Source organism: Centrocercus urophasianus, unplaced genomic scaffold (assembly GCF_019232065.1).
Source record: "Centrocercus urophasianus isolate 14NV4802_14NV808 unplaced genomic scaffold, USGS_Curo_1.0 seq_21, whole genome shotgun sequence".
Taxonomy (NCBI): Eukaryota; Metazoa; Chordata; class Aves; order Galliformes; family Phasianidae; genus Centrocercus; species Centrocercus urophasianus.
The window spans coordinates 8,233,356-8,257,950 of NW_024884767.1; the positions used below are offsets into that span (position 1 = coordinate 8,233,356).

General features: G+C 43.4%; 2 protein-coding genes across 12 annotated transcripts in view; one reads left to right on the plus strand and one right to left on the minus strand.

Moving 5' to 3' along the window:
- Positions 1-4,637: 4,637 nt before the first annotated feature.
- LOC122162600 (purpurin) lies at positions 4,638-19,021 on the plus strand. 8 transcript variants are annotated; one of them, XM_042823039.1, is made up of 8 exons: positions 11,412-12,036; positions 12,516-12,594; positions 13,647-13,759; positions 14,597-14,714; positions 15,698-15,834; positions 17,171-17,283; positions 17,548-17,760; positions 18,805-19,021. In XM_042823039.1, exons 4-8 carry the CDS (start codon positions 14,598-14,600, stop codon positions 18,813-18,815), a joined length of 591 nt encoding a protein of 196 aa, XP_042678973.1. In that variant the 5' UTR covers positions 11,412-12,036; positions 12,516-12,594; positions 13,647-13,759; position 14,597; the 3' UTR covers positions 18,816-19,021. The 8 variants fall into 8 exon arrangements, with proteins under 8 accessions (XP_042678968.1, XP_042678972.1, XP_042678970.1 ...); XM_042823034.1 differs by adding an exon at positions 4,638-4,818 and having other exon boundaries at positions 11,483-13,759; XM_042823038.1 differs by adding an exon at positions 4,638-4,818 and having other exon boundaries at positions 11,905-13,759.
- Positions 19,022-21,260: 2,239 nt separating this feature from the next.
- The window catches only part of IDUA (alpha-L-iduronidase), a 49,652-nt gene continuing 46,317 nt past the window's right edge, over positions 21,261-24,595 (minus strand). For all 4 annotated transcript variants that reach the window (XM_042822820.1, XM_042822819.1, XM_042822821.1 and 1 more), the window contains one exon: positions 21,261-24,258. In XM_042822820.1, the coding sequence (XP_042678754.1) occupies positions 24,158-24,258 (101 nt within the window). In that variant the 3' untranslated portion in view covers positions 21,261-24,157. The remainder of the gene's footprint in view (positions 24,259-24,595) is intronic.

Consider the following 24,595-nt stretch of genomic DNA (forward strand, 5'->3'; position numbering starts at 1 on the left):
GTGGACAGAGCCAGGGCAAAGAACTTCAGGATGCCTTTGACAAAATATTTGTACCTGCATTTCTACTGGAACTGAGGCTTTGAAGTGAATGATACCATGTACAGACTTTGCAGGTATAATCTACAGACACCCTTGGTCTATGGTAGCAACAGAAGCAGTCCAGGAGCTTTTAGTGTCTGCTAAAAGAATAATGCACAGAATGATGTGGCAATCATCCAACATCAAAATTGAAAATCTATCTAATGACAAAAAGAAGATCTGGCTGGAGTTTGTGCCCTTTGCAATAGTAGAGATCAGCTTGGCTATGTATTTTTTCTTCTCTGACTCTCCATGCAAGTTGCACTTCTTTGTGAGCAAAGTTCATGCTGGCCCTCCTTTTGAGGCTTGAGACCTCCTGCATTCTGAACACAAAGAACCATGTTGCCCCATCAGATAAGAGGGCCATGAGCTGATTTCTCCATTTAGCTGTGCTGAAGGTGCGTTATACCTTCAATAGAGTAGACATAAGGGGATAGATCCCCAAATCCCTCAAATTATGACCTAAAATTATCACCTTCAACAATCGGGCCACTCTAACTCTCACTTATGTGAGAGGCTTTGCTATGCCCACTTGCAGTCAGATGTCCATGTTGAGCTAGGCTACAACCAGACTTAGATCCCCCTGTGCAGATGTTGTTCAGACTGCAGCAAAAGGCCGGGAAAACCTTTACAGCTGCAGGGTGTTGGACCTGTATAACTGGGTTTCATCTACCAGTGGGAACTTCCCCAGTCATGCCAAGACTATATGGAGTGGTGTGAAGTTTATTCTTCACAAAAGAGTACTGTCAGAATAAATAATAGTGAGGTAATGCTGTTCTTTTAGAGCCACTTCTATTGTATTTTATCTGCTGCTGTAAATTACTCTTGGTGCTATCAGGCACTAATCTTGAATGTGTCAGTTTGTGCTTTTGCTGCAAATGCCACAAAGGGCACTACTCTTAGGGAAATCAAACAACATACAAGAGTCTTCATCAGTGGTCATCAGAGGGAATTTCAGTCCAAATCGTCCTTCTTACTGGAAGATAACCAAGGCTCACCTGCTCAAGGAGTAAAGGTCCAGGCTGCCTGCCCCTGTGGATGCTGGCACTACTACCAAGAGTGTACAGAAGCCCAGATGTGACTGTGAGTGCCTAAAGGGATGGTGACAAGAGAGGAACAGGGGCAGCAATATTAGAAATACATACACGTGCAAGTCTCGAGCTCAGGAAGAGGGCAGATGGAAGGACCTTGTCTCCCACCAGCACGGAGGACAGATCAACTAGATGCTGTCTGCCTCTGAAAGAAGAGGTGAGCATCTTCACACAAATTCATGCAAACTGAAGTGTCGGGGGAGATAGATAAAAGACCTTTCAGAAAATACAGATAAAACAGTGGTGTACAGGCAGACACACAGACCTAGAAATTTGTTATTTATAATCTCACTTTCTGTTCTGTCTTTCAGTTCCCTAGAGTTACTGGAGATGGAGTAAGAAATTTGTTGGATCAACTGGTTGAGCATCTTAAATGAATTTATGCTAAAGTGGCAGAGATTTTCTAGTAGATTACACAGCCAGGATATTAAAACAGAACTGTTTCTGAAAAAGACTGCTGTAGAAAGCGGTGTGGGCCAGAGATGCACATATTGCCTTTCATGTTGATATTCTGAAGAAGGGACAAGAACCATCTCAGGACCACCAAGATGGTCTGCTCCAGATCTCTCATATGGAGATGGATGGAGTATTTCTGTGGGCAACAAGCACAGGACAGTGTAGCAATGGGGAAATTTAATTGCCTTTTATCTGTACGGAATGCAACACTTCAGGTTGTAGGTTATCCTCTAAGGTCTTGAATGTTGTAGTAGTTTTCTGGCTGCTAAGGGTGGCAGAAAGAGGAGGAGAGAGCTTTCTTTGCTTTTCAGTGTATTCAGGGGAAGAACTATGGGAAAGAACTAGAGTTAGAGACAGAGTTAAAGTCAGTGAAACCATGAAATGAGAATTTGAGATTGGAGAAATGGAATATTTCGTTAATCTGGTTAATCTTAAGATAAAAAGTAAAAGAAACAAATAGAAAAATAGGAAGTATTAAGCATGAAAACATTATTGAAGATCTTATAAACTCCATGAACCAGTAAAAATAGAGTCTGAAAGGTCAAGATGCAAAATCAAATGAAACTAGGCATATAAAGGGCAAGGAGTATTCTATGTTACCACATTGGGAAGAGTAGGAATGTCAAGAACAATGTTGAAGGACTGCAGTATTTAGAGGACTGCATGAAGTAACCACTGAGCTGTTATTTCTAATAACCTTCTGGGGCTCTGAAATGCTAGAAAAAAAATAGATTCAGTTTTCTTGTAGCAAAACAGAACAGTAAGAGAATCCCATAGCAGTCTGCCTTAAATCTAACCTATCAGAAAATTCAAGAACAAATAAGTTGCTGTAAGTAACTGCAGGAGAAAAATTATAGCCAGTGTGGTTTTGTCAAGGGCAAATTGTGTCCAACCAGCATAATTTCCTGCACGCCAAAGAAAGAATTCTAAGGACAGAAGGAAAAGTAACTACTTACACAGCACTTGACTTCATGAAATGAGGTGTGAGATGTTCTCTCAAGATGAGGGCTTAGATGGAATACTTTAAAGGTAGTGGCAAATATATTTGCGAGAAGAAGGGTGGTTTTTAGTAGCTCATGAATTAAATGGAAAAACTTTTTGAGTAGGATTGTCTGCAGAGGTAGTCATAGCCATACAGCTGGGTCCAAAGATGCATATTAATTCAACATGTAAGCTGTGTCAGGTGTCTGTATATGTTTTCGAGCACCTTTGTTAAAATAAATTGCAAACAAGTGTGTATAGGAGAAGTGGGCTACAGCTCACCAAGGGTGCATAGAAAACCCAGCTTATGTGGAGAACGGTCACTTGTTGATTTCAGGATAGTGAGCCAGTATCTGAGCTTATCACAGGCTGGACATGAGTGAACTTATGTGTAGAAAAGGGTATGTGTCTATTTGGAGGAACATTCTGTTGCCTAACACATTACACCAACTTCTTCTAAACAAGTGTGTTTCATGAAAGACAATGGGAAAAGGTGACCTCTGAGTGAAAAAGACTGAGGTTTGTCATCTCTCTTTTGAGTCATCTCCATTTAAAAAACAAAAAAACAAAAAAAACCCAAAACAAAACAAAACAAAACAAAAAACAACAGTATAAGTTTGAAAGTATAAGTGTATAAAAGGCTACTAACAAGAAGGAAACAGCTTGTTTCTCATGTTGGACATACAGGATAGGAGAAAATAATGGAACCACACTGGAAGGGCTTCCACAACAAGGGGAATACTGAAAACAATGAAAAACACCACTCTTTTCTTCTCTTAGATACCTCAAGAAATAAAGATGCTATCCTTTTCCAAGCAAATTCTTGTCAGAAGTGATGCACACGTAATGACTCTTGCTTGCTGGAAGAGGTATGGATGAAACAGGTGGAGTAAAACATCTTTTCATGAGAGTTCAGCTTCCCTTGCCCTCAGCTTTCCCTTGCATCTCAGACCTATTAAAAGTGAAGAAACCAGTTTTTGGACACCAGGAAAAGCCTCACTTGCAGTACTGTAAGGTTGCAGGAGTAATTTTTGTGATGATTCATTATGAAAACCGAAGTCATTATTCAGCTTTTCAAGACCTCCACCTCCATTCAGTACCAACTTGGGAACCTTCCAACATGCTGTAAGATGACAGCTGAGTTTCATCCCATACCAACAGGGAGTGGAAAGAACCAGGTAAGGTCAAAGTATTTAAAGAACTTTTCAGGAGAGTAACACAGACATTTTGGATTCTGATATCCCATAGAAGATTCCTACCATCTGGATTTTGAGAATGGATTGAGGTGAAGTGCAGTTCCTCTTACAGTTGAGCATCCTGTGGCATGGCAGCTTCTCTTTCTTGGACTTTCCTTGTTCCAGGTCACTTTTGTGACAGGAACATCTCTTTGGGAGCTCCCAGCCACTTCCCTAAATTGTTTTAATGTCTAACAACCAGCCTGTATATCAAACGGATATCACAGCACAGATCTGTGCAGCTGGAGGGTGTGTGCAGGATGCCCTGTGTCTGAACAGAAGGTCCTTTGGGATTGGCACCATATGGTGTTTTCCAAGCAAGCAGGCTTTCCTCTTTACACATAAGCTGACGTAAACAAGTTTGGTGACTGTTTTAAGGAGTGTATAAATCATTATATGCACTTTTGGGTTTTGATTTGGGAACTGGACAATGGCAAGTGGAAAAACTATTTGTGTTGAATCAAAGCTGACACTCTTTTAGATCTCAGTCTTGCAGACTTTTGTACTTTGTTCAGTACAAAACATTTTGTTCAGTTCAAGATAAATGTTTTTGTTTTGAAACGATTAAAAGAAAAACAAACAGTATCCAACAGCGACACTGCAGGTTCAAAACATAAAGGATCCAAGTTCCTTCCCCAGCATGCAAGATTTGAAACTTAAGATTAAGATAAGACTTCTTTTACTGGGGAAAGACCAAAGTTCCTGAAGTACTGAATGTTATAGCCACAGAGTGGAGAAACAGGGATGAAACTGATTAAGCCAAGCTAGGGCTGTAGTATAATTGAAGGCAGGTAGAGATAGGAGGTGGAAATCTGAATCAGTAATACACAGGGAGCCTGCAGCTCCGGAGTAAACCCCTTGGATCAAGACGGACTGACACACACTAAATTTAAAGCACAGAGCACAGGCTGCAGGTGTTCCCTTGGTCTTCAGGGAAACTACTGTGGGACTGTATTGGCACAACAATGATAACTGAGGTGGGTACAGACTAAGCCTGCATCTGGATAATGCTGTTTGATTGGGCTTAGGCAGACAATGGAGGATTTTGAAGAAGGATGAGTCTGCTATTTTAGGAAACTTGCACTAGGCTCTCATAGCATAATAATATCTGAGCACGTGTGGCTGCACACATTTGTTTTTAATAGCTTTAAAACTGAATTGCAGAGTTGGCATAAGCCCTCTGCTGTGCTGGATGTCCTTTAAATGCAGTTTCAGATGGAAACCTCAAATGTTTAAACTGCCCCAATGGCTGGTAGCTGGGAAAATAAATGGCAGTCCCTTGGAATAAAATCCCTATCCTCTGAATAACACGTATCACAGTCTCTCTGTGGTCCTAGGATGGACGATACCGAGAGCTCAAATTGCGAAGGAAAACCATCCAGTGGAGATGAAGCAAAACGTTCTGCCCAAGGGAAGCATTACTGTGAGAGACATCTATGGGACTGTGCCCGAAGCAGATGGTGCCAATACCGCCCATAAAGCAATAAAAAGTGATGGCAAAAGCTGGGGATGACAGCTCTGAAGATCCTTTTGCCCCTCCTTCATAGGAACAATGTTTTTCTCCTAACCAAAAGGCTGAGGGGGGTGAGGGGAATTGCAAGTAGCTAATTTGATTAGACATTATCCTTACAGGATGATGTACTGGCAGTTACACTCAAACCTTCCAGGCTTACTCATCCGTTGGCATAACAAGATTGCAGCTTATCTGATTTACTGAGTAATATTCTCATGCCACCTGCTTGTGTCCAAGAATAAGCTTTCCGCCCAGTAAGGATGCTGGCCATGCCCCTCACCCCTCCAGAGCCAGGGTCTACTTCCTAGCCTGGAGCCAGCCAGCTTCCCTACTCAAAGGAAGTCCCTTGAGGCTGGCAAGTGAAATCTGGGAGCTGCTGCTTGGGATCCTTCCACCCCAGCCATGCCCCAGCACCCTTAGATAGCACTGCTGCACAGCCCAGAATGACCAGGGATGAAAGAAGAGCAGGAAGGAAAACAAACAAACAAAAAATAGCTCAATGCAAAGTTTTAAATCATGTTTTAGATGAATGCCAATGTTTATTTATTTTCTTCCTTAATAACAGTCTGCTGTTAAGAGAGATGTTATGCTCTTCTCTCAAAGGGAAAAGCAGTGTCTAGGAGTGTGGCCCTGCATTAGCCAGTGTTCCAGAAGTCTTGGTGTTCAAAACTAGCAGCCCTTTCTGTACACTCCAGCACATAAGTATGTTTGGAATTTAGGATATCTAGCTTCTTATTCTTCAAGAGATCTTTGAGAAAAGACATTTTTGCTATACCAAAAAACTGGACACGTGGCCTAGTTTTGAGTAAGTACACCAAATCTAGAATGGTGAGTTGACTTCTTGTTCTCATCCTCCTTATTTCCATTTCAAACATGCACAGATTCTCTTACTCTTAGTTTTCATCATAGAATAGAACTTAGAGGTGATCCAGCCCCAACCCTGTGCCATTAGCAGGGCTGCCCCCCACTAGCTTTTTCCAAACTCTGCACTTTCTCTGTAAATGCCTTTCCCAAATAAGCTGTGCATAACATTAATAGAACATATGAAACCTAAATGCAGACCACTAGTGCCATAATGTAGGTGCTCAGGTCTACCCAAAAGTGGAAATGAAATGATGAAGAGAAGAGGCTCTAAGAAAAACTCAGGACTGGCAAATGCCTGGAGAACAAGAGGGCAGCATCTCAGACAAGAAAAGTGATTTGTAGAAAGCACAGCCACTATGGAAATAAAGACAGAAGTAATATTAGTATTGCTTAGTAAAGGACAGATGGGGAAGAGAAACTAACTCCAGTTAATTCAAGAATAAAGAAAGAACAGAAAAGACGACAAAGTAACAGTTAAGAAGAAAAGGGCTGATGAACACAAAAGAAACTGGAAACTATGGAAACAGCCAAGGAATGAAACTTGGGAAGGAATATAGAGAGCGTGGAGAGCATAGTGGATAAAAAGAGTGATGATGAGACAGGCCATGAGACAAAAACTGTCAGAAAATGTCCATCTATGCTTTGAGCATCCACTGTTGAGAAAGGAAATATTTGGGGAATGACACATTAAGGGTGCTGTCATGAGGAGGGAAATCAAGGCTGCAGAGATCTCGTGGGGCATGTGTCAGAGTTTGCTTTTGGCTATTCAGACAGGAGCAGGTGATGCTGTGCAATTCCCAGTGCAAGGACAATGAAATCAGGCTGGGAAGATGTTTCTGTACATTTACAAAGAATCTGATGGCATGCCAAGATAAAGAAGATGGAAGCAGCTTGTGGACATGCCTTTCCAGCTTAACATGACAGTGCAGGGCCCTGCCATGTACTCACAGAGAGTGGCTCTTATTCAAAGGACAGACAACTCTGACTAAATGAGGAAACAGAAGTACGGAATAGCTGCAGCTCCAGCAGTGGGACTGCAACAGTCATGACTCCTACTCTTTTCTCTCCTTATAGGCCAAGGAATGCTTCACGTTCACTCCTCAGTAGAAGTCGTTCAGTTATAATATTTTTAATGGGAACTAGTAGCTTCCTTTCTGAAGCAATACTGCAATTCCCAGCGTTTCCGTTTTGCTGTTCAATCTGATATGAATGTAAATGTGGTTTTGCGTTTAGCGCTTAGTAACATGTTGGGACCTCAAGAGTCGATTGGGCCTCTGGATTCCTCTCTAAAACAAATCACTTTGTTATCTCAGTGCCCTCTGTGGTAAATAGCATGACAAGGTGAAAATGTTGAGGTTTCCTATCTGTGGAAGACTTGACCTATCTCAGGTCTTGCAGCTTCAAAGAAGGTCATCTGCTTAAATTATAAAAGAGACAAAAAATCTTCCATGAAGAAAAGTAATAATCTAATCATTTTTGATAGCTTTGAAAATAATATACTGCCACATTTTTTTTTTTCCCCTGTTTTTTAAAGCAATATAATAAAGGCCACAAGGAAAGCAGACAGAAAGCTGAAAGCTGAAATCCAAGTGTATGCAAACACCTTTGGCTTATTCTCTAGCTCTGTGACTCACTAAGCCTCCTGCTCACAATCACCCTCCCCTTGGAGAACAGAGTGATATAAATCTTCCTCCTTAGTCTTTTTCCACCTTCTGCTGCAGATAGAAACAGTGTCCTCTAATGCTTGCTAAGGCCAGGTGCCTGACTAATGGTCTTTGGCTGCATGCAAGTACAGATTCCCCTGGCTTTGTTAATTTGTGCTTCTGGTTTTAGCTTTTAAATCCATCTTCAAGCTTGCAGTGAACATCCAGGCTTATTCAGAACTGCTCAAGCCCTGTGCCAGCAGTATCTTATTGTAAACCACCTTGAGATGCCATGTAAGGAGCTATAAATATCCTGTTGGAGAAATCTGAGAGGTATTAATTGCTTTCTGAGTATATGATGTTCTAGCCTTACACCTTGGTTGACTCAAGGCTAAAGCCTGTAGATTCATTCCTGGTTCATGAACTAGACCTACCATGCTATACACGTAATTTATTCCTTCAAAGACAGTTCTTAACCTCTGTGCTTCTCATCTTCAGGAGGTATCCTGCAAAAAACAGAGGGGATTAAATGAGCTCTAGTCTGCTACCTAACAGAGCAGCATGGCAGGGGGTTGGTCTGTCCCAAGGAGACAGCCCCTTTTCTCCCATCTCTCTCCAGGAGAAGAACATCTGGTTACTGAGATATGCAAAGACTGCCTCTGTGTGCAAAGACCTTAGCTCCAGACAGCTTAATTCCCAGCACGTTTGCAGATGCCACCTTCATCTATTTGGAAAAGGCAGACTCCTGTGCTGGAGCAGGTGCCCTCTGTGTTTTAGGCACCAGGGCACTGGCAGAAAATACAAATGTTTTGTCTGGAGACAAATGTTGCAACTGAAATGAATAAATCTGTCAACATATACAAATAGCACAGCTCAGTAGTAATAAAAGTAGACATACAATACTGAGTAGTATGTCTAGTAGCAAATGCTAGGAAATAATAAAAAATTTTTAAAATCCACTTCTGTAGTAAAAAAAAATGTCTGTTTTTCATCAAGTTGTCCCAGGCTGGGTAGTGATCTCTTTGTACCAAGAAGCAATAGGCCATTGGGAAACTGTTCTGACTTGAAGCAAAATTCAGCAGTTTATTGATCAAGCTGACACCGTCTTTTGCATAGCTGTGCAGGAAACAGGTGACAGCACAAAAAAAATGATCCACTCTTTGGCCAGCAGATCATCAGCGCGTTCACATCTCACTTCAGGAGAAATGTAGCCACCTCTGCATTCATTCTGTGCTGCCAAGGCTTGGGACAAAAGCCATGGTTTAGTTTTGTGGCCAGACCTGTGACAATGGTCCTATGGAAACCACTGTGACTCTGCTCTTGGTGCATACAAAATGAGAAAAATCCAACCTGGCTGGGCAGTGCAACTGGAGGGGAGAAAAATGTTACGACAAAGGATAGTGAAGAACTGGCACAGGTTGCCCAGAGATGTGCTGGATGTCCCATGCCTGGAGACATCCAAGGTCAGTCCAGATGGGGCTCTGAGCACCTGACTGAGCTGTCACTGTCCCTGTTCATTGCAGGGGAGTTGGACTAGATGGCCTTTAAGAATCCATTCCAACTCAAAAAATTATATGGCTCTATGATACTATAATAAGTAATACCAAATGTATTGCAGCCTTGGAAAGAAAAGACATTCAGGACTCATCTGTTGCTGGGCAGTAGATCTTAGAGAAACAGCCCATCTAAGGTCTCAAAAATTTTGCAGTAGCTGCAAGAAAAAAGCTGATGTCCCTCATATTTTTGAAATTCAAGCTGCACCTGTCACTGAAGTGAGTGGCATGCAACGAAAAGTGGTGGAGCCTAATGCTTTCCTCCCCTGCTTCCCAGGGGTGGGCAGGATGGAAAAGGACACCCCCCAGGTCAACCGCATCTTGTGGTTGGCTTCTGGTCTCTTCTGCATCCTCTTGTTTTCTTTTGCAAGCCAGGAACATGTGCGAGTCCATCTCCACTTGGGCTGTGTGTTCATGTGCAGAAGAGCAGATGACCCCTGGTCTGCAAAGTGCTGGTCAATACGTTTAGTAGGAATGTCATTATCATATTCCAGAAAGGAAGAATGCCTTTCAGTTTAAAGCAATGAAGTATTTAAATTGTGCCTTAATAGTCATGAGGCAGTGATTTATGCTGCTTTTTTTATCTAATGACGCAACACACCCAGTAACCTTACCCCTGAATCACAGAGGAACAAACTTCAAGTGATTTTTCTGTCATCAGTATTGCACCACTCTTTGTCAGGAAAGATCAGCATTTTGGAGAAGAAGTAACAGAAACCACAAAGTCCTCATCCAGTGGCCTTTATGTGGCCTGCCACCACAAGAATTCCTCCATTCTCCTTCTTCCTGCCTTGGCAAGGAAACCACGCAGGCCATCATCGTCCTCTCAGGCTTTGGGCAGACCCGGTGTGAGGACATGGATCCTCCAGGATTGTGGGCACATGTATGACAACCCCAGAAGGATGCCCTGCATCCCCAGCAGCATGAAATGGAGTGAAGCTACAGCTGGAAATCCTCCTGACTTATAGCACAATAACCACCACTGTGTCTTTAACAAGGGCAACTCAGAATCCAACTACTGGCAATTGTTCTCCAGTACATTGGTAAACAAGCTCACAAGTTAATTGCCTTGTGGGCAGCAGGGAACTGAAGGCCTGATGCTGGAGGCTATTTAGAGATCTCAGACTATGCTATCAGCTGCTGAGCTAGCGCATGTTGCTAAATCTGAGCAGGCAGTGCAATTGCAGTAATTCCCAGAACAGTTTACCCAACGCTTATTCCAATAATAAGGCATAAGGAGGGGGCTGTTGGGGATAGGAAAACCAAAACTGCTGCTTCTGTATTTCATAGGATAGGCAGAATAGGCCACTAATTATCTCATCTGCAATCCTGCTTTACTGTAGGCCATTCAGACTCTTGTGCTTAGAACAACGGACCAAACATTCTATTTAGTGTGAGCACCTCGTGTATAAACAATAGCCAGTTTTGATTAGCAGGCCTGAAGGATACTCTTGGATGTCTTCTTTGACAACCAGACCCTTCAGTGCACCTTTGTTCTCATAAGATCCACTTTATGTTACATCAAATTTAACCAGTCCAGGAGCATACTTTGATGCTTTCCTCCCCTTTTTTTTTCATATGCCCAGCATACACTACAGCAACACTGTTAAAGTGAAGGTTAGTTTGATATTGTTTTCTTCTTTCTCCAAGCAGCAAGTAATGGAGTGACAGATGTTGCAGTCACCAACCAAAATCTTGGGCTGTGATTAGCTATTATTAGCATGTCGATAATCTCCAAGGGATCCAAGGGATTAAGTGGTCACCTAAGCATGGCTTCAAGTGTCACCTATGTCTCACAGGGACATAAACTAATCTCTTTTGTTGGAAACAGATGAAGTGATAAGTGTTTCAAAGCCATTCTAATTTACAGAAAATGCTGCAGTTCATTCTTTCTTAAGTCACCATTTAGGAGCAGAAAAGAACAATTCTGAGCTCAGATTTTATTTCAAGGAGGGTTGTTTGAAAAGCTGGTGGACACCTAACCTCTCACAAAGCAGCTAGTGAAATTGACAAGGTTTGTCGAGCATTTATAGACTTCCGTTAATGTTCTTCCCACTCCTAAACGCAGCAACTTTTTCTGAACAAGAAGCGAAGGCAAGGAGTGTGTCCCAGGGCTGTACAGCATGTGGACAAGGCTGCAGGTAAGCTGCTGTGTCTGAACTAACAGAGCTGGTTACTTTCACACACAGTGTTGGGGACCCTGCTGATCCCTGAGGTACAGAACAAATGGTGAGCAGACAGCTGCAGCTGAAGGGTTATTTTGGAAAATGGCTATTTGGCACCTTTCTAGAAAACAAAACCACCAAGTTTCCAGGCAGAAGGTGAAGTGCCCCATGCCTTGTTGGATCAGCTGGGCATGCATCACCTCCCTGCATCTTCATGTCTTCTTGTCACTGGAAGAACTGAGCCACCAACAGACAGGGAAGGAAGTACTATTGTTCCTAACGGTGACCATCTCCAAATGCTCCACAGGCTATCCCCTTCCCATAGGTGCTGAGGATCAAAACCCTGTCCTGTCTGCTCTCCCGATGGTTCCTAAAGCATGAGCACACCTCTGAAATCTGCCCCAATCTCCACATGATATGCAACCCAGATGGATCCTGAACCAGGAGCAAGTTTCAGGTATGCAGTAACCCCAGATGAACTTGCCCAAGATGTTGCTAAAAGACAGCAATTTTAGCATCTCCATGTTCTACTGCGCAGTTTGCCATGCAGTCTTCCCACCTCTCAGGCAGAAGACAGTACCTTTATCACCATTTTGTGGGAAGGGCAATGCCTGTAAGTGTTGCAGGGCAGTCTCCAGCAGACATTTCAGTAGTGCCTACAGATATTTTATTGGCAGTTGCCAACATTACCTCTGTGTGGCAGGGATCTAGTAAAGGCTTGGTAGTGACGTTTAGAGTCATAAAAGGAATGTTCCACAGAGGGTGTTTTTGAATGAGTTCCTACCCACTCATGGACTAGACTGTCTTTTTAGCCATGTTCTCCCACACTCTCACCCTGACCACAGTACTGGCTATGATTGGCTTGAAAGCCAATTTTTGTTTAATCCAAAGTCTTTTGTTTTAATGCCTGTGCTCAGCAAACCTCTGCTATTTTAGGAAGGCTGTGCCTGTGAAGGTTCTGCATGCGAAGCAAACACTCAAAGCCAATTTCATGCTGCTCACTTGGAAGAGCAAGGTACACTCAGTCACTCCACCAGACTTGCAGATGCCAAGTATCCTTGTCTCCTTCTGAAATATAAATGGAAGTTGCACAAAGGTCAAACCAAAGTTTCCCCTGGCAGAAAGCTAGCACTGTCTTTCCTACGTAATGGGCGCCTCTGAAGAAGCTGCTTGGAAAGCAAGATAGTATACACCAAGATAGCCAGAGAGCTGGGTTGTATGCTTCTGTTGAGGAATTCCTGCGCAAGCAAATGATCACTGCAACAAGACCACACATCCAAAAGGCCTTACCCTTTTTGCCAGTGCCCAAACTGTTCAGCAGCACCTGGAGATTCAAGACTCCCTGGCCTTACTTGACAGAAACTGTGGTTATCCCTAGTGAGAGTGTCTGAGTCTTTCCAGCACCCATCAGCCCAATGGAAGAAGTCATCAACAGTGAGTCAACTCATAAAGGAGTGGCTGAAATTTTCTAACACTATCCAGGTGACTGTAGTTGGAAAAAGTACACAGCCGGCCGGTACAGTTGGGAAAAACCTTTGATCACTTTAGAAAATTGAAAGAATGGCAGGCACTTTTTACTATCAACATTTTTTATATAAAGGCAAAATCTTTTTTTTTTTTGCATATGTTTTTTTAGTAGAGGGTTTCATTTTAGCAGACAATGCATAACATCTGTCTGCTCCTGGACGGATCATCCTCATTTGATAATGCAGATATTGGAAGGGCTAAAAATATAACTGCTCCAAACAAGTAATCAAATATGAACATGTGCCTGTGCAGATGAATATGTATGGTCCATGAGTTTGTGATTAATGCTCAGTGCTTATTCTCCCAACACGTGTAAGAAGCAGGAAGATCTCAATGAGACAAAGGTGTGGTACAATCACATCAGCAAAGTTATTAGCTTTCTGGACAGCTTTTTCCATTATGTAAAAGCTGTGTTTGTATTAGAATAGCAGTCAGACACACCAGTGTGAGGATTACAGTTGGTTTTTATATAATGGATTATCCAGATTAAGCGTTTTATTCAGGCACATGAGCAAAAATAACCAATTAGTGACTTTGCAGATTCATTATTTAAAGGCAGCTGGAGGGCAATTGACACAAAACTCTCCTGCTGACTTCAGCCTGAAGACTGAAGCAGAGTAATCTCAGGGATCTTCAGCACCTCTACCCAACAGGTAGGTGTCTCTTCAGCAGAGGTGAGACAGATCAGCAGATCTTGCAGTAGGAAAGAGCAGCTTGCACGGCAGCAGCTGGGAACAGAGTAGCTGCTTGGGTGTCTGGAAGACCTGGGTTGATAGCTGTTTGGATGTTGAAAGCAAGATACAAGCAGCTGTGGTGTTTTTTTGGGGGGCATCAGAGCAGATATTCAGGGATGAGTACTATGTAAGAATGTATATGCAGTTGCTCTCTCTTCCCAAAGTGTGAGGAACGAACATACAGAGGTATGGGTGAGAATGGAATGCCCTGGGAAAGTAAAATAGCCATAGCCATCTGGTAGCTGTGATTGCAGATCATTTCTGGAGCTGGATCTGCAATGGCAGATCCAGCTCCAGAAATGAACTATTATTTGTTATGTTTGTAAGGCGGATGTAAAGTTAAACAATCCTAAGATGTATTTTTCTAGGAGGAACCTGATTCACTGACAAGAACTGGTCATATTGAACACAGCTTTGCTGTTTTCAAAGTGATGGGCATACTCAGGAATAACGTCCTTCCACCCTACAATGCTATATCAGAATTCATCAGAACATTATTTTCTGCAGTGCTACTACTGTCAAGCAAAATTATCTTGCAAAGCAATTGCCAATGGAGCTCAGATTTGCTGGAATCAGGCTCCACAATGACCCACGTTTCTCAGTGCAATAAACAGTACAGTACTGGAGTGTTGAAGAAAACTAGCTTCAAAACTAGCTAAAATTAGGAGCTATATATATAGAATCTGTAGGCATAGCACTAGCTATCCACATTTAGTGCATGAAATAAAACTCTGCCCATTTGCTTTTGTCTTGCAGAATGAAATACGCACAATACCTTTTCCTGGCATCAATCCTCTCCACGGTTGAATATAGCCTAGCTCAGACCTGTGCAGTGGACTCTTTCTCTGTGAAAGACAATTTTGATCCAAAAAGGGTAATTACGGTTACTTCATCTTGGTAAATAGAGTATGTGTGAAGAAGCTTAGCTATGTGAACTCATTTTCCAACTTGGAGGTTGCTAAAAGGGCTCCTCACCAAGAGGTTAACTTCTTTCCCAACGCTGTCTCTCAAATGCTGCTTCTACAGTTTGCTTGCCTTGTTACTCCTTAACCTTCTGAGCGTTGTGGAAAAGCTGGCCCCGTAAGTCAGGGATGTCACACTGTTACACCCAGCCTTCTATTAGCTGAAATTCAGCTCAGGCCTCAAACGAATTTAACCCAGCTAAATTCAGCTTTCCCCAGTGTTTCCATGGACAGTGTTAACTTCTGAGGACCTTTCTGCCTTTCACTGTCTCGCTTACACCTTTTTTTTTTTTATTTTACTAGATATTGCTTTTGCATTTCCAGGAACTCCATGTTTTTTTCTAAGAATTTTCCTCTTAGTCTCACTTCTCCCACACCACACCCTGCTGCTGGCCTGCCCCAGAACATCATTTCATCTCTGTATCATCTCCGGCTATGCAGGGTAGACTGTTGGCACTGTTAAGAGACCAGCTGTGGCCCCTGACAGCCACCAGAGTGACTCCTGACAGGTTGCTTGTGTCTTTCTGGATGCATTTTGTTATTGGCATTTTAATCTTACATGGAAAAGCAGGGTGCTAAACAGTAACTAGAACTGTTCTGATTCACATCAGGCACTCCAGGGCAGGAGAAGCTTTCAGAGTTGGGTAGCTGTGTCAAGCATTTCTCAAATGATAGAGTAAATGCAGACAGAAATGCACAGTTGTGAGACCCGCTTCTCAAGGCACGAGACAAGAGTTTACCACACAGTGGAGCAGGACCTGCATGGTTTGTACCCACATGACTCACATTCATTTTGGGCAGGGCAATTGGTAGAAGTGCACGCTATTTATAGAAATGCTCTTGTGCTAATCTTGAAGTGGTGATTAATCTGTATAGTAATAATCTTTCACTTTAGTATGCAGGGAAATGGTATGCCTTGGCCAAGAAGGATCCAGAAGGCCTTTTCCTTCAGGATAACATCTCTGCTGAATACACTGTTGAGGAAGATGGCACAATGACAGCTTCTTCCAAGGGCCGGGTGAAGCTTTTTGGGTAAGCTTTCTTAACTTATAGTTCCAGCAGCTGCCATGAGGTACTCAGCGTGGGGACATGGATGGTGATCTGTCAATGCACACAATGCAAACAGGTTGTCTTTGTCCAAAAAGAAAGATGGATCAAGCCAGTACATTAATGGCTAGACTTCTGAGTCTGGGTTAGTTCTCACCCTGGCTGTGGTCTGGATGTATCAAAAATGACTGCATAACCTCCAGTTTCAATTATAAAGCTCAATCTTGAATATGGAGCTATTAGGTAAATCTCAGACAAGAGAAAAGAGCTAGCAAGCCTGCAGGCAGACGAGAGCACAACAGTGCTGGTTTCACAGAGGATCAAGGGAAGGAAACAAGCGTAAGCAAGAATTGCTTTTGCTGATCATTCAACATAGCATTAAGCAGACTTCTGAGAAAAACGCTCAGTTAGCTCTTAGATACCACTGTGGTGCCTGAACAGACAGACGGAAAGAACCTTAAGAATTCTGCTTGTCAGTCATGGTTACTGTAAGGGATCACAATATATGTAGGGATTAAATAGCTTTCTGCCTGTGGAGAAGACAGTCTGGGTCTTCCAGCAGGCCAGCGCTAGTTCTGTTCTGCATCAGCTACTGAATACTACCTAACTGCATGAATAATAGAGCAGAGTAGGTGGCTGCAGACCTTAGTTCTAACAGCATGGCACTCTAGCAAATCTGAAGGATTTGCAGGCATGCAGTTGGGTGGGAAGATTCCTGAAAGGACTCTTCAGAGACCAGGTGGGATATAAAGGCTGCCGGGAATTTCTTTCTGTAAAGGCAGCATAAGAAGGAAATACATCCCACAGAATGCAAATGGAGAGCCTTCCAGTGCTTCACAAATCCAGTAATGCTTGCCATACTGTGGGGAGGCACAAAGCAAAGGGGTGTGAATAAGGACCATTAGCGGAAAAGGATGAAGAAGACTGTCTGTGTGGGTAGTTACAAGGCTCCCATTGTCTGGGCAAAAGACTTTGACTGGTTTGGCCAGCAGAGGCTGTCTGTGCTTGTTTCTGCGCATGTAACAGGCATCCCTGTGCCAATAGACAAGGAAGGTGAAAGGAGAGGAGAGGTACTCCCAGCAGAGGGGTTGGATCCTGGCCTAGCCTCAGCATGGCAGCTCTGTAGACAGTGGGGCCAGAGCAGAGCAGCCACGCATCGGCATTAATGGAGCCACATACTCGCTGCATTTAATAGCAGACTAGCTTTGCACTAGGGATGACTGTGTCTGAGGGTGTTGAGCTGAATCTGGCCTGGTGCTTGCCCAGTCCTCAGTGGGGTTCACCCAGAATCTTACCATCAGTCCTGCGGGTCTCGTTGCAGGTTCTGGGTAATCTGTGCTGACATGGCTGCTCAGTACACAGTGCCAGACCCGACCACTCCTGCAAAGATGTACATGACGTACCAGGGCCTGGCGAGCTATCTGTCAAGTGGTGGTGAGTGCCTCTTCCTGCCTCCTCACTGTGCTGCCTAGAGCTTACCACTGCCTGGATTTGTGCATTTGTGACCACAACTCAGGCTGCACCATGTCTGCTCCAGTTCTTCACCTCACAGGTGGAGACGTGCTGGAGGTGGGAGACTCTCAGTCCTGCAGGAGGCTGCCCAGCCCTTTGTAGAAGTGTGGCCTCTCTGTGCTGCGCAGCCCAGTCCGCCATCAGTCTACCATGCCTACAGTAACAAACACACGCTCTGTGTTTCAGGGGACAACTACTGGGTGATTGACACCGACTATGACAACTACGCCATTACTTACGCCTGCCGCAGCCTGAAGGAGGACGGCTCCTGTGATGATGGCTACTCCCTGATCTTCTCTCGCAACCCCCGTGGCCTGCCCCCCGCCATCCAGCGCATTGTGCGCCAGAAGCAGGAGGAGATCTGCATGTCTGGCCAGTTCCAGCCTGTGCTGCAGTCAGGTACCTCAAGCCAACCCGCAGAGAAATGGCTGCACAGGCAGCTTGCAGGGGAGGTGACCACATTTGCTGTCAGTGTGGCAGAGCTGCAGCAAGCCAAGCTGTAATCGTTTACGATGTTTTTAACTTCATAAGAAAACACTGCAAAAGGCAAGTCCACAGGAGGTAGAGACCCTGTTCCATGGCCTTAAGTTTCCCCTTGTGTGCTGACGCTGACATGTTACAAAGGGGAATCAGCTCCTCTGTATCAAATAGGTTGGAGTGCAACAACCTGATAGTCGGAAATGGTTGGCTTGGCCACCTGAGTAACAGCATCTTACTCATGTTTGTGCATCGTCCATGAGGAAAAGGAAGGAAACCTGCCTCCAGAGAGAAATGTGCTCCTCTCCTTAGCTCATTTTGCGTCCTATGCTGTCTGAACAGCAGCAATGAGGGGCTTTGAGCAGCAGTTCTGGCTGTGTATGCTGGCAGTGAGAGTTAGCAGCTGCTTCACACACACGCTAATGGAGCATATCTGGGGCCCGTTTTGAGGACATTTTTTTTCCTGGGGCCATGGAAGCTGATCTTCCAGCTGTTCCTGTGGTAGGCAGATTAATTTCTACAGCTACACTGGGTGCAAAAGTGTCTCTTCTTGGTGGCTACCCTTTACATATAGCACGTTGCCTGGAGATAGGCCCTGTACTAAGCCAGACCGGAGGACCTGGGCTGGAGGCTGCCACTCTGATTCAAGTGCTCTGCAATGCCAGACAGGAAAAGGCAGAGCAAGCACTGGCATCACACCTGGTTATGGGGATGGTGGGGCATCCCTGCCCCTTGCCCCTTCATATTCATGGGATCGTGTTGATGTGTTCAGAGGGCTAAGAACTCAGTTGTCTGTGTCTAGCAAAAGTTGGGAGAACAGGTACAGAATGACACAGCCTGTCTTGTTCTGTGAATCAGCAGTAGTCTAGGAAGATGTTAACTCCAGTTTCACTAAAGGCTAAAAGGCTGGTAGAACACTTTGCACATTTACTTACCTGAGCTGAGATTTCTTTTCTTTCTTTGCAGGAGCCTGCTAAGAGTATATTTCTGATTCTACCCCTGAGCACAGAAGCCAGACCTCTTGGTACTGAAGCTGCCACTCAGCTAATAAATCATAGTAGTGTGTTTTCTCTGAAAAACACATGAAAATGTTGGGGATTTTGTAAACTGTGTGCAGTACAGTAGTGGTATCTGAATTTTCAAGGTAATACCTAATGTGGCATTTGTCAATAAAAGTTTTTAAAAAACCCATCTATAACTGCTTTCTGTTGCACGCCACTGGAGAGCGGAAGCGGGGCAGCTCCCTGGGAAGGGAGGAGAGCAGGGTGGTCTGCCACAGCCCTTCATGGGGCCAGCAGGGCTTGATCGTTGCTGCCTGGTAATGTCCTATAATTATTTCTGGAACAACTGAATAGAAAAATAATATTTCTGAGTTGACCCCAAATCTAGAATGCAGTAAAGCAAATGTTCCTTTCAGTAGCACTGGGCCATTGCTTTAAGAGAGCAGGTACTTCTGTTTCTAATGACACAGGCAATAACACACTCTTCACTGACTTCTTATCCAGTCTCTGGTACCTGAGAGCTATAGAACACAAAGGTACACAACTGGCATGTTTTGTGGGCAACATTTTCATTGATAAAAGAACAAAAATAATATCTAGACAACTCCTTGTAGAAAAAGGGTAAACTGAGTCAGTATTTTTGACAATTTCCACATTCCTTAGTGCAATCAAATTCACTTAGAATGTTCCTATGAATAAAACCATCAGAACAGAACACACCCCACACTGTGCTGAACCCTGCAGTTTGCCAGCAATACGAGGAAGCACATAAGACCAAGTTGAGCAGTTCTCACTCCTGAGCCCTGCATTAGGTCTGTGGTACCGGGATGAAATACAGAAATGCCTCAGAGCATCACATCACAAAACAGCTTCTGCGACATGCAGTGTCTTTCTTACTGTATCCATGAACACTATCCACTGTTATCTGCAGGAGAAGCATGTAAAACACTAACTAAATACATTTCCCCAGGGCCAGACACACGATCCTCAGGATGCAGGGATGTCTCTCAGGCTTTCTTTTCTCAGGAAGCACTCTAAAGCCTCTCAGCAGAGAAACTATGGTATTAAGGTGTTCTTGCTTTTCTAGCCTACATTAGACTACTTCAAGGGGACAAGGTGGTGAACCACCTAAAGTTAAGGTCAGAAGCAGAAGAGCAGCACGCAATGCAAAAGCAAAACCACACAGATAAGAGACTACTGAGTGTTAAAAGATTCCAGTCTTTTGAGCTGGACTAAGTGCAAGGTTAGTGAATCGATTTAATGTTCACCACTTGTTCACCAGTTCCATGAAGAAGTATTGGGGTGGAGTTCTGTGAACTTTGGACTTGTATTACAGCTGATTAGACAACACAAGCCCCTAGATGAAGGAGCCTGACCTTTGGCCAAGACATTCAGACCAGAATACCAGACACCGAGAGGTGAGATTTTAAATTGTCTGCAACTATAATATACAAATTGGCTGGGCATTCTAGCAAGCACAATCCAGACGCAGGGCCAAGCACATCCTTACCGCACTAGGCACAGTCTGTAAGAGTTAGGCAGTAAAATCCCTTCCCAGTCACAAAAGATTGTGCCTCCAGGAAGGCAAGTGGGACTCTGGGAGATTACATCACAGAGTTACACATGTCCCAGGAGCCTGCCTTGTCCTGAGAAAACACATTCCCATCAAGATCACATTCAGGACCTTACTGTGTGATCTGATGAGTTAATAAACAGATAGAAGTGATCTAATTAGCTCATGTCCATTTCTCTCCACTGACTTCTCAGACTGACAGGCTAAGTAAAGTCAGTTAGGTAGTAACAAGTGTATTCTGCTCTGAGCCAAAGTACTCTCGCTCTACTGGGTTCAGCATCTGATGTTCAGTGTAAGTCTAGGGCAGACACACTTCTGCTTGCTGTTTTAGCAGGCTAATGGAAACCAGTCTATTATTCCTGGTTCTAAGCGTGTCTACAGGTCCCAAGTCCTCCTGTTCTGCACAAACTTTCCACTAACAAGAGCATAGAAAAAACTGTTTACAAATGAAAAGGACTGTTGTTTTGTCCTCAGAAGGTCTTTTGGTGCTGGCAGAAAGGCTGAGATTGTGCAACAGCAGGAGGAACACTGCAAGGATCTTGTCCTTCAGATGCCAGTGTACCTCCTCACACCAAGGACACTCAAGTCCCGAGATCCAATGGTAGAATACCATAACATGTTAAACCAGTTTTCCTCTGGGCATAAAGAAAAAACAAACCTGTAGCTGAGAAACCTATGTGTCTAAAGCCCTACTTCAGCCTCGACATACTTTTTTTTTGTCACACTTCCTCCATGCTTCAGTTCTGTATAAGGTTGGAATTCGCACCAGTCAGGCTCCTATACCTTGAGAACAGTGGCAGTGCTTCATAATTAACCACTAACATAAGAGTACTGAGCAGCTACCAGAGCACAGTGATTGCACCTTGTTTTAGCAGGATTCATACTTGCTAAAACAGAGATGTTTTATTGTGCAGCACAAAAGATGGTAACAAATCCAGTATATACACAATTAAACAATATAAAATATCCCCTTGATTTTTCCTTTGTATTCATTTTAACAAACAGTTGCAAAACAATCTCAGAAGCTTTTGCCTCTTGAAAAGCACACCATCTTATCTTGAGGTTGCAGTTAGATTTTCTTATTTCTATTGCTTAGCCAGAAGATGACTTATCTGAGAACTCTGCAGTGCTGCTTTGGCTCAGAAGCTACAAAAACCACCGAGCACCTGCTACTCCCCACTTATCATTTATGCACATCCAGCACTTATGAAACCTTAAAGCACTGGAGAAAGCTGACCGCTGTCCCAGTAAAGGAGGAGATGGTAGAAATGAACGACTAAGCAAGCAATGTTAGAAGCCCCATGAGACAGTCAGTGGCAAACAGTCATAGAGAACTCAAGTTTCAAGTTGTAAGTAGCAGATTTTGTAGTCACTGAAATACAGAAAAGACCAGAGCAGCAAGTTCATACCTTGCTGGGAACAAATTCTAGTCTAGAAACTTTCTATCCTCTATTACAGATTTTTGGATTTGCTCATTGCTTAAAGGAGTAAGTTTATACTAAAGCAACAAAGAAGAAGTAGAAAAATAAATAAATCTTGCTGAGTATGTAAAACTTGTTTCTGAACAGTTAGTGCACCATTTTTGGTCAGCTGTTTTCCATGCACAGTTGCCAGTGCCAGTGAATACTTGAAAAAGCACCATCCACACTTTGGATGATTAATGTAGGAGACCTAAAAGAGGTTGCTGGTGACTTCAAAGTGGCTGAAGTTGATCCTGACAGAATAGATTCTACCTGCATCTACAATATTCTTAGGTCTGCTTTTGCAAATATTATTTTTATAACTATTGTATAGTCCTTGAATTGAAAACTACTACTACATGCAGTAGCTGCCCACGCAGGGAAATCATAGTAAGACTACATAAATATGGCATCCTAACTGTCCTCTCATGCTTTTATATTATTCCCATTTCAGATGCACTATTCATACTTAAATGTGTCTTAAATGTGTCTCAGTGGTTCCACCTCATACTGGCAAACTCTGTATCTTATCTAGTGGATCTACTTATCTTCATTTTTGGATTCTTCACTTGGATGTAGTTGTAACAATGTTAAAATGTATTTTTACTATCCCCATTCTGGTAGGACTTCTCACTGACGCTTTTCTGAAACTGGTATAATTACCAACTAAGAAGACTCTGATGTTTTTTTTCTTGTTGTGTACAAGTCTTTACAAGTAAGGAATTGGCAGATTTGGATGCAACAATCACTCCTCAGTCAAACTTCAGTGAGGTAAGAAATATTTCCCCTGAATTCTGAGGTCAAATTTTTTAAGGCTAGCTTTTAGTATAAGCACTTGAACAAATAACTAGAAAGTGTCATTGAATACTGACATTCTGTATGTTTCTTTCCCATGCTGTAAATACGCAGCCATTTTAGACAGTTCAGCTATCTCCTGCTGTGCAAACTTTTTTTTTTTTTTTGTCTGCGTTTCATCAAAAATGCAGGCTTCGTTGTGAGGCTGGTGAGGTGTCTGATGTCAGCAAAGAGAGCAGCAGGGGAGATGTTTGTGTGACAAAGTTGCTCCTCTAATGGAAAACATTCCAGCTGTTTTCACTGGCAATATCTTTCCCTCTACAAGCATTTTAAAGGCACTGCTCAAACTGTGCTGCTGTGAAGAGGGGTGAGTAGAAAAAACACCCCTGCAATTTCAAGGAACTTTGTTGTTGCATAAAGTGTTTGGCATTTGCAAGGACAGCCAGAGGTGTTCCGTAGCTCATTATCTGGAGCAATAACACACTTGAGCATGTGGTTTCTGAAATATGGAGACTCAAACTGCTCTTGATTAGTTTCCTAGCTGGTTGTCAGCTGTAGCCCTCTGTTAAATGTAACTGTGCATTATGCTATAACACAAAAGGCTTTAACCAGCATTTTAACTTTCCTGGGAATCCAAAGCCAAGCCTCAGCTCCTTTACAGTCTAAGCATGAAACTCCAGAAGGGAAGCATGCTGGGGAGAGATGTTACCTGAAGGGCTGTATAAAGCGAGATTAGGTAAGAGTGGAATGGAGAGGAAGAGACACTTTTGGAGCTAGAATCTTCACCCTAAAGAGGCAGTAACTCATGGTTCTGTACAAACACAAAGACCTCCACAAAGGCAAGGAGGTGACTTACGCAAAGGCAGCAAGCAGCAGGCGCAATGCAGTCTACAGGCAGGAACTCCCTTTGTAAGAGGGAGAAGAACCTCCTGCACCTAAGAAGAGTGGAAGTGCTCTGAAACAACCCTCAGGAGCATGTATTTAACTGATGGGAAAGACAGGACCTTCCACTTCATGATCTGTATGTGCAAGTCTGGTTGCCATCTGCTCTTCTATCACTCTTTACGTCAAGATACAGTCAGGCAGCTGAAGCAGGCAGCTCACTCTCAGACAGGTCCTCCTTGTGCCTTTACTGCCATCCTCGCCCATATAGTAAAGTGATGGCATTGCTCCTGCTGCAGTTTGTGACCTTCATGAATATCTGTCTGTTCTGCATATCAGATTGGTGTAAAATAGCAAACAATAATTTCTAGCTACCAAACTGAATGCCAGTCCTATAACTGTTGTCAGCAGTGGTTTTTTGATAACACTGTCTTTGATCTCTGAAGAGTTAATAGAGGCAGTTGCTTCTGACTTGCGTTCCTAACTTGCTTCATCAGGTCCTTTCTATACTCCCCCTGTAGATTGGGAGGAGTTTACTTTTCTGGGGAGTTGTCATCTGCAGGAAGAATACATCACTCCGTCAACAAACCAGGCACCACTCTTCAGAGTCACTTGAGAGCTTCAACATACTCCACAGGAACAGAGGACAGGCCTGCTTTTCCCCAGTAGTCAATGGCATGCACCCTGTAAAAGCCGGAGACTGAGCTTCCTGCAAATGAAAAGGTTAGAAATGGTAAATGTGAAAGGCTGATACATGTGGTGCTTAGAGGATGTGGAGCAGGCAATGCCCTGATAAAATGTGGGTTTGTGGGAAGTAGTTAATTCTGTTGTGCACGCTACATAAGTGTGCCTGTACCTGCCTAGTTAAAAAGGCATATAAAATCCTCAGCGCCAAATGCTCTTATTTTCATTAGCATCGAGCACCTCCTCTCTTGTTATTAGGACTTGTGAGCACAGTCATGGGACTGCCTTCCCAGCAGCCCTTCCAAAGAAGGCTAGGGTATCTCCAGAAATTTTCCTTTTTTCTGACTTGAATTCTGCCTATT